This window comes from Protomyctophum bolini (genome assembly GCF_963924005.1).
Source record: "Protomyctophum bolini genome assembly, chromosome: 24".
In the NCBI taxonomy this organism is placed as follows: Eukaryota; Metazoa; Chordata; class Actinopteri; order Myctophiformes; family Myctophidae; genus Protomyctophum; species Protomyctophum bolini.
In genome coordinates, this window is record NC_137885.1 from 20591808 (window position 1) to 20602088 (window position 10281).

At 42.3% G+C, this 10281-nt stretch overlaps 2 protein-coding genes across 3 annotated transcripts in view; one reads left to right on the top strand and one right to left on the bottom strand.

Annotated features, from left to right (window-relative positions):
• The window catches only part of LOC308311891 (sodium-driven chloride bicarbonate exchanger-like), a 71056-nt gene extending 67887 nt beyond the window's left edge, over positions 1-3169 (top strand). For both annotated transcript variants that reach the window (XM_080758675.1, XM_080758676.1), the window contains 5 exons: positions 46-168; positions 1218-1282; positions 1624-1740; positions 2091-2129; positions 3056-3169. In XM_080758675.1, coding sequence (XP_080614801.1) covers positions 46-168; positions 1218-1282; positions 1624-1740; positions 2091-2103 — 318 coding nt within the window. In that variant the 3' untranslated portion in view covers positions 2104-2129; positions 3056-3169. The remainder of the gene's footprint in view (positions 1-45; positions 169-1217; positions 1283-1623; positions 1741-2090; positions 2130-3055) is intronic.
• Positions 3170-5668: 2499 nt separating this feature from the next.
• On the bottom strand, positions 5669-10224 carry LOC308311813 (glucagon-1-like; the record flags this gene model as incomplete). Its single annotated transcript, XM_080758590.1, has 5 exons — positions 5669-5819; positions 7022-7138; positions 7421-7567; positions 9649-9759; positions 10172-10224. The coding sequence occupies 5 exons, from the start codon at positions 10222-10224 to the stop codon at positions 5669-5671; spliced, it is 579 nt and encodes a 192-aa protein (XP_080614716.1).
• Between the last annotated feature and the right edge of the window lie 57 nt (positions 10225-10281).

The following is a 10281-nucleotide window of genomic DNA, read 5'->3' on the forward strand; positions in this document are numbered from 1 at the left end:
AAATATACAAATATTCATCCACCCCACCCTGCTCCACCCCTCCAGGTGTTGGCGCTGGTCTTCATCCGCAAGCTGATGGACTGCTTTTTCACCAAGCGAGAGCTGAGCTGGCTGGACGACCTAATGCCTGAGTGGAAGAAAAAGAAACTAGAGGACGCAGATGCCGAGGTGTGTGACGAAGACATAAACAGATAACACAGATACATGTTTTTTATGTTATTTTATTTTTATTTTTATTCTAAATTCACAATTTTTCTAACCCATTTTTTTCCACCCAGTGTCAATTTGTCTTGTGTACTCCCTCTGCCAACCTGGGGAGAGCAACGGACTGACCTCATGCTTCCTTCAATGCATGAGGAGTCCAAGCCACGCTTCTTTTCACCTGACAGGGGGGAGTTTCCCCGGTTTGACAAACACAATAGACAATAGCGTGGAAGGAACACGTTATTTTTCTGACCAGTTCCTTTTCCCTCCATCAGGTGCCCCGGCTGGCCAGGGGGAGGCAGTATAGAGACCAGAATAGCGATGGAACTTTAATTCCTCTCCCATCCACTTGCATTGAGTGGCCACGGCCGTCTTGAGTGACAGGCACGGTGGCCCTGCAGTGCTGCTCTTACAATCCGTTGGAACTACTCCAGAACAACTCTGCCAGGGCTGGGAGGTACGCTTCTGGCGCAAGGACTAGGCTCTGTGGGTTGTCTCCTGTCCGGGCCCCTCCTACGTCTCACCAGGTCCACTCCTGCTCTCACCAGGAGTAGAGCGAGGACCTGTGCGTTGCACCAGAGTCCCAGCACCAGACACTTCATTCAGGAGTGGTGGGCAATGGTTCCGCAGACTCCACCTGAGCGAGAAGGTGGGCTCCGCTTGCTGCTTGAATGGCCCTCCTAAAGGCCTCACCGAGGGTTTCTGGGCTTCCTCCTCACGGAGGACACAGGCTGGGGCGCTAACCCATACTGCTCACCCGGGTGCCGTCTACATTTCGGCTGTCACCCGTCTCTCCGGTGGTCACCAGACTATACCTGGTTGATACATTACTATCAGAGTTTCGCATTGTTTAATGCACAAAGAGACATGCACAAAGCTCAAACAAAAGCATCATTTTTTCGGTGCGCATTATTTGAATGTCTTTCTTTCCACTCGCTGCAGGCTAATATTATCGCTTTGTTCCTTCTGATCCCTTATCAGTGTATTCTCTCTCTCTCTCTCTCCCTTCCCAGGAGGAACACAGTATAATCGCGGAAGAAGAAGGCATTGTTCAAGTGCCGCTGGAGGTGCACTACAAGTAAGTGATCTTAAATTTCCGTGGCTGTTTTATTTTATGCCGGAAGGGGGGCCAGTAGGATTTATTTTTAACCAATCACTGTATGGTTGACCGGAGTACCTCAGGGCTGTATACTAGTATTCTGTTATTGTGGAGAAAGCTTTCACTGAAAATGCTGCAATGCGTAATTGAGCACTTTGAGATTTACACAGCCAGTGCATTATAAATACAATCTATTACTATTATTTGTATTATTATTAAGGATGCTGGGGTGGCAACAAAATTATTTGTTATCAACCATGGTACTACTCACTCTCTCTCTCTCTCTCTCTCTCTCTATCTCGCTGTCTCTCTGTTTGAAGGAGTGAAGTTGACCCTGCTACAGTCAACATAACCGATGAGATGTCCAAAGGCTCCTTTGGAAACGTTTGGAATAGTGTGAACCCCGACATCACCAAGAAAGATCCTAGCACTAAAAGGTTGGCTCCTCTGAAAAGCAGATCTGTGTCATCAATATATAATGATATAATATAGCTATTAGCCTATATAGGCCTTATCATATCTTACCACAAAGTAATTTCACAATACAATGTAGACAACAATGCTAAAATGCTGTTATAAACTTGGGTTGTATCTAATTAATGGAACATTTGCTTTGAACATGTTTCCAGAAGGCCAGCTAAGGGAATGCCATTGTTTAAAGGTCTTTGTCCAGTCAAAAAGCAGCCCTTCTCTCATTATGTCAAATCATATACTATTCCCCACAGCATCAGTAGCCTAACCTCTGCTATCTCCTGCCAACTTCTCTCATTCCATTCCAACCCCTAAGCTCCCCTTCCTAACCCTTCAGAAGCTGATATCCCAAAAGGTGAGTGGTTCCCTCTTCCCAGCCGCCCCCTGGTGGCAGCATGGTGAATTGTGTGTTTTGTCGCCTGTGTTTAGCTCAGCAGGTACAGCATGTCAGTAAACTCTGCTACCAGTACCACAGGACTTCAAACTATGCTCCTCGCATGACGCTGTGCATGCTCACTCTAAATTGCTTCATCATAAAAGTGTGCGTGCAAAGATGTGTTGTGTGTGTTGCTACTTACAGTGAAGTACTGGATCTTTGGCAGTTGTTGTTGCATGTATTGATGGGGACAACAACTGTATGGGTTGTTGTAATGGTTATGGCTGGATGTTATAGGCAGAGATGTATTGCAGTTCTTCCTAAACGGTGTGTTCATATAGCGCGCCACTGAGAGGCGCTACGAGCTTGTAGGTCTGCTATTTTTGAAAAATCAAAGAACGACTGACATTGAAAAATAGCTTTTTCAGAAAACTGTCAGGATGTAGAAGACATTTTTTAAATCTGATCTCAGGTCAAAATGGGTTAAGAAAAGCACACTTTATTATTAAGCAAATCAATATTACACGAGAGGGTATGCTTTACCGTCATTAATGCACGCCTGTGTTGCTGCAGAAGTGCATTAATGAAAGGTAAAGCACACTTTAGAGTGTAATATTATACAGTTAAACCTGCGTTGACTCAATGTCATTAAAACTAAGATATTCGCTATTTGTTTAATGACAGATGTAGCCACTACGGCCACAAATGTCCCAAGAAACTCGCTAGCCTGGCAAACCCAGTCGGTTGCGCTCTGGGAGAACAGAGCAGCTTTTTATGTTTTGATTTGGCGTTCCATCATGCTCATTTGAAGCACGGCTAGATGGCTGTTTGAACCAATCAGATTTCTTCCTCGAAACGACCTTGAAATGTCTCTGACATGTCATCTCTGTGCTTTCTCCTGTCAGCGTTTCCAGTGGCGCGGAGAAGAAACACAAACGCAGGAGGCACGACAAGAGCCTGGACAGGGAAACAAGTTTGTGATGACGACACACATGCTGTGTTATTAAACCAACCCCCCCCCCCCCTACCTACAAAAAAAACTATACCGTGCCACACTTGACCACCTTTGTACTGTGCTATACACTGTGCGTTTCTTTGTCATGTAAGTCTGTGTGCAACTTGTGTTAAAAAAAGAAAACAACCAAAACAAAACAAAAATCTGGCAGTGTAACATGAGAAGCCATCTGTGTTTATTATTCTTTTTTCTATGTGTATAATATATGGTGATACCAGCAGTGGAATCTAGTGGGCTACACAGCATATATATGATTAGGAGACACTCGTATTGCCATGTCAACGGGCCAATTCGGTAAGCGTTTTAAACTTATTTTTAAAGCGACTTTACTTTATAAACGGGATCATTTGTATTTTGTATGTTTTTATATTTTTTCAACAGCGACTGTGAGTTTGTCCTTTTGAAAACCTGTCACGCCAAAACCTCCGCTTTGTGGAAAAACTGTGTATTAACGCCACTATCGAGAGAGACGGCAGCGGCGCACATCACACCTGAAAACAATTACAAATGACACAGACATTTTGCAAATACTAGCCTACTTCACCAGTAGTGGTATATAAAACGAGTCAGGCTATATCGGAAAATCTAGTACGTTTTTGGAAAGTATTTAATGCACATTTTATATATACTATATTCTATATTCTGTATCTATATGTTTTTTGTGACAACAGCTCATTGTGTCTTTCTTCTCTGCGGGTTCTTTATTCATGGCTACAGTGATTCATGAGTAACGAGGTCACTCCGTGTGGTTGAGTCAAAGACGGATTCTTTCGAGCAGCTCATTGGAATGATAATATCAATTTAAAAAAAGAAAGACACCTTTAATTGTGATGTGTGTACTTCGGCACACGACCCTGTCACAGTAGTTTTCTCTGGTCGACGCGGTCATGCGACAAAGTATAAAATAGCCTACATGCATGGTGGCGTATAGTGCAGTGAGCTCTCTTGAGTTTGCAGTATATCTTTATCTCACTGGCTTCTTTTCAACCATCAAACGCTGAAACGTTGGGTGATCGTGTGTAGGAAGCTGTATGTTGACATCCGCATACTTATTGTACTTGTAATACTTTGTCAGTAAAGTGTCATTCGTGGACATGTGATCTCCCGTCCGAATGACCCTAAATGTGTTAAAACACCCCAGAGTTCATTGTTTTAAAGAGAAGCGATTATATATGACCTTGACCCCAATTGTACCCCCACTCCCACCCAGGCCATGATTACTTCTAGAAATGCAATAATACCTTCTTTTTTTTTCTCCAGAGAAGGGCAACATGTAATAAAAAGGTAAAGACTCTTAACAATGTACAATACATAGTATATTTTATTCATATTCATGTAAAATGTTACTAATATATTACTAACTTGGAAACAGTGTTGACGATGATTATTTTGTTGTAGATGTTATTTTTTTCCCGTTGTACTGTCTAATTGATGGAACTTAGTTGAGTAGAGGAACCAATGGGTCAAACGTATCTATACCAATATCACGTCATTTTGACCAACGTGCGTACGTGTGGAATTCTGCCTTAAATTTAGCGGTGAAAGCGGAATACTTCTGTTGAATAATTTCAATTTAATACCTGTATAGGCAACCTGTCGATTCAGATCTGTTGTTAGATTGTGATTTGTTACATGACGTGAGAGGAGTGTGTGGTGTGCACGAGAGAGAGAGTGAGAGAGAGTAAATAAAGCGTTTAGAGAAACAGATAAGTCTTCCGTCTCAGACATTCAGTTGACTGTCGTTCTTTTGGTAATGGTTTCTATTTCTATCCCTGAGGCACACTGCTGGTTTAATTGACCCCATGAACACTGGTGTGCGTGTTCTACAGCAAACATTCTGCGAAAATAGCCGATTTACAACGTTTTGGCTCCAGAATGAGGCTGCTAGAGTTCACGTGGGGTAAATTAGCACAGCTGTGTGCTGTCACTGCGCAATGTCAAATACACATCTGTTGAAATTAGATTAGCCTACCACCCAAACAGCAGGTTACCAACCGTGCAATGAAAACCTTTGCATAAGCTATACCTGAGTTCTTATGTTTTATGTGTTCTTTACGTTGCACTGAAAACATAGAAAATACATTTGTAGAAAACAAAAGAAGAAAGAAAACATTTTGTCAATTTCATTATGGCTTTTGGTTCACTTCAAAACTATGGAAGAATTCAGTGTCTGTTTTGCACCGTATACTGTGCAGTAAAAAAAACATTTCCAACATCAACATTAGAACATGCAAAGCAGTATGGCTTCTCTTCCTTTGTGAAGGTTGTGCAGCATGCAGATGGCCCCTTAGTGGCTCTCTTGTCGCTTTTTACTGAAAAATGAAGAACATTTCTATTAAAGCACTTCTGAACAGTGCATCTGTAATGAGTAAACTAGCTGTGTGTGTGTGTGTGTGTGTGTGTGTGTGTGTGTGTGTGTGTGTGTGTGTGTGTGTGTGTGTGTGTGTGTGTGATGTATGTGTGTGCATGTGTGACATATGGCATGTTGACGGCGTCAACATGTTTACCTTTCCCCTGAGGGGTGCGACATGACCCACAGTAAATATTCTTTGGCGGCCATGGAGTCTAACACCTTGTTGACATCACTGGTGAACGTCCCGTCCACCTGTCTCTTCTGGCTGAACCCCTCACTGCTCCTGTCCATCATGTCTGATCTGGATATGTAGGTAAACACACACACACACACACACACACACACACACCCTAACGATCAATTAAGCACACAAGACCCACCTTAACGACCAATTAAGTACACAACACCCACCCTAAAATCAATTAAGAGGAATTCCGATCAATATGTCAACAGCCTATTGTAGCGTATAGTCTTCATCACAAGACATTGGTCAGTTTGTCTTTCGGAACCATTCGGGGATAATAGAAATCCTAATTTATGCTCTGTGTGTCGTGTGACGTACGGCTTCACGTTGTGAGCTTATAGAGCTGCTATTTTGATGTTTTGACGTCTCTGTGACGTCATTGACTTCAGTGACTTCAGGCTGAAGTTACTAATTAACTCCCAGCCAGGGCGCCAAAAACACCTTTTAACGTGTTCTGGGGCTTTTTTATTAATTCATAATCTTCTCGCTAATATTTACCGTAAAGCAGGGCTCCCGGATGCTAGGCAACGCTCGGCTCGCTGTGTTTTGTCCTCCCCAAGATGGCGGCCCGTACAATGCTATGGGGGCGTCGATCTTTAGAGCCTGAATTGCGGCTCAGATTGAGGTGAATTGAGCAAAGCGACGATGTTAGGAGCTACTAAATCGTTGCTACCGCGCCGTTAGTAATGCTTCTGAAGACTTTTAAATATACAATGCTCACATTAGCTATATAGCCCATTTTTGCTATCAGGTTTTTTGGAGAAGGGAAATGGAAGGGGTTTTCCAGGTAACGTAGAGTGCTGTATATGGCGGCGGTAGCACAACAGCGCCAGAGGTTACGGGTTAATGCACAGAAACACCTAAATGAAACGCACCTACAGTTTAATGTTGTTATACGTTTCAGCTGCATTTACCCATCAGAAATGCAGGTATTTGTGCACCAGATATCAATCACCATGGTTTGTTTGACCATGTACAGGTGTGAATAATGTGGCAGTGACACTGAGCACAGAGCCATGACGCAAATTCGCAATCATTCTTTCAGTGTGAGCATATAAGATCAATCAACGCAGTGCAAAGGTTCAGCTGATTTATTTTGGAACATCAACACAAGCCTTGAGGAAGGAATGGAAAAGATGCAGGGCTAAAGTTTCTCTCTCTCTCTTCATCTGGGTGTCAGTGAGACGCGAGGGGAGGATACTGATCAGGTAGTTTTGGTGAGAAGGAGGAGAGGAAGGAAGGAGGGAGGGAGTGCCTACTCTCGTTTCACTTGTCCGGACTTGAGCATCGCCACAAAGTCCTGGACTGCTTGGTCCCGCCGAAACGAGCTGGCGTCGCTGGTGAATGTTCCATCCGCATGTCGCTTCTCTGCAGCGCTGCAAGCAGACACAGGTGTTAATGAGTGATGAGAGAGAGAGAGAGCAGAGATGGAGAACAAGAGTGAGTGAGGAAAATCTAGCTTATGATATTATTATTGATTATAAAAACACCATACTCTACTACTCTGCCTTTATATAATACTTACATTATTCAGCCAATGAGGGAGCATTGGATTAGTCTCTCCTCACCACATAATACAGTACTGATACAGTATACTGTCTATTGGTGTACTAGTGGTCTATGTATCATGTTGTGATCATCTTTGGTACGCCACCTACCCACTCCTCTTGCTGTTCGCCATCAGCCATCGAACAAACTCCTGGGCCCTCTGGTCCTCCAGGTATTTGCTGTAGTCATTTGAGAATGTCCCCTCTGAGTGTCTCTTATCCATGTCTGACGTCACGCTGGACTCCACGGACTCTAGACTATACAACAGGTATACCACACACAACAGCTTTTATTATTTCACATTTTAACAACTTAAACATGAGGACGCATCTGTTTCACCTTATAGCTTTTAACCATTTTAACCATTATTTTAAACTTTAAGCTGTTGAAAAGAAGCAGATGTACAAGCTCATAGTGCGGCACTCACAAGCTTGTAGGTCTGCTATTTTTGAAAAATGGTGAAAATGTGTGCAGATCTTTGAATATTTATTCTTTCACAGTGAACGTTTTTAACTCAAATATTTGCTTTTTCTCATAGTTTTAGATGGGGGTCAGCGGCCAAATACATGCAGATAATTCTGGGGTCCTTGACATGAAATAGTTTGAGAACCACTTGTAGGAGCCATCTTATTTGATTTGACCAAATGGCGCCCCCACTGGTTGCCTTGAGAAATGGCACCATGGTTCCCTTTAATTAAGCCACAGGCTCACAGCTGTAGGTGGAAAGACGCCAGTAGAGATACAGATTTTCAACAGCTTGCACGCGACGCACAAACAGCGCAGTTAGAGAAAGAAAGGAAAGAAAGAAAGAAAGGTAGCCTACTTTATTATTTGTTATCGAACCCTGCGCTCGTCTGTTTTTTGAGACCTTTATTTAGTTTATGTCTGGAGCCTGTTCTTGTTTTGTTTGCCCCCGTTTATTTTGAACCATACACTCACACAACACAAACTCCTACCAATAATGCCAACCCGTTGCAGTCATCAATCGCCATCGACAACAAGTGAGTAAACAACAACAAGACGCCCACGTCCCAAAGTGTGAGCACGTTAAACCGTATATCTCTGGTGAATGATTATAGAAAGAAAGCCATATTGGCCCTACACCACTGATTACAGAATCATAGGATTTAAAGAAAACTGTCAGGATTTAGAAGACATTTGTAGAATCTGGTCTCAGGTCTCAATGGATTAACAACTAACCCTTTATATACGTTTCATTGACTGGAGTCCCCCAGGGGTCTCTACTAGGCCCCTTCCTTTTATCTTTTATACCACTACCCCAACATTTTATTATTTTTGGCCCAGAATAGGTACACTAGATTTCATCTGGTAAATGTACACCTATAGTTACCATACACAACGTATATTTATTTAACATGGTAAGATATGACTTACTTTAATAAAATAAGATGAAACTTTGATCATCTCTTGTGGATCAGCTATTTTTTAAATGGCCGAAATATATAGGGCTGAAGTGTTTAATGTATGTTTTGTCAAAATAATCAAAGTAACTAGTAACTAGTAACTATTAAAAGTTTTCAAATAAATGTAGTACAATATTTGCTCTGAAATGTAATGGAGTAGAAGTAAAAGTATTGGAAATTGGAAATGCTCAAGTAAAGTACAAATACCTCAAAATTGTACAGTACTTGTACTTAGTTACTTTACAACACTGGGTCTACCTTACCTATTATCTTGCTGAAACTGTGGTATAATCCCAGCAATGGACTCAAGACTATATATATAGTTCATGTCTATGACCCACCCAGCACATCACTGCCAAATGCCAATAGCTCATGGCACGTTTAAATAGAAGAGATAACTAACTGACTCAACTTCAACTTCAGTATTTCCAATTTCTTACTTCAACTCCACTACATCTCAGAGGCAAATATTGTACTTTTACTCCACTACATTTATTTGATAACTTTACTAGTTACTTTGTGGATTTGGATTATCATTATAAAACATACATTAACCTCTTCAGCCCTATACGGCCATTTGAAAATAGCCGGTCTATAAGCTCACATGACCCATGTAGATCGGCTATTTTCATAAGATTTGAAAACTTGACATGGCACATTGTGCATAATAATTACTTTCTACTTTTGGTACTTCAAGTACATTTCGATGCTAATACTTTCGTACCTTCACTCAAGTATATTTTGAATTTTTTACTTGTAACGGAGTAGTTGCAGTATTGATACTTTAACTTAAGTCAAGAATGTGAGTACTTTTTTCCACCACCGACCAGTGACCACCAGGCATACAGTATGTCACAATGTCATCACGGCCACCATGTCATTTGTTGCCGGGTCTCTGTAGCCTTTGAGCGTACCTTGAACTGCTGTCCGTCTCCAGTACAGGAAGCTGCCAGCTACCCTGGGCAATCACCAGCAACACAAGAACCACCGCCAGGGAGTAGATGCCTTTCATGGTCATTTTGCAGCTGTCCAGAGGATCACACACACAGGTACACACAATTAACAACACATACATGCAGTCAGTTCCCCGCCACTTCCCCCTCCACCAAAAAAAAAAAAAAGTTTTTAGAATCAAATGAATTATTTAGAAAATAGTCAATGCAGCGATGGATTGACCCTTTTCAACTCTACCTCTCTGACTGAAATCTACTCACCTTGTCCTATTGGAGTTGGGGGGGTTTTTTTATGAGAAAGCTGTAAGTTCCTCTTGTCTCTAGACAGGGTATCTGTCTTTTGTTTTCCCTGTCCTGGCCAGCGGGTTTATATATACACCTTAAGCCAGAGTTATACGTCGTCGTACGACGTAGCATAAACCAGGCTTTGGATGGAAGAGGAGGGTTTCTCCGTTACTCTCAACCCATTAGGCACACGGCCCACCATCCCTCGGCGTCGTCCAGATCAACAACCAGAAAGGGGAAGCTTGGCGCCATCCATGCGTGATGCCAGCTGTCACTTAGGTGTCGAGATCAAACAACGGCCCCATCCTG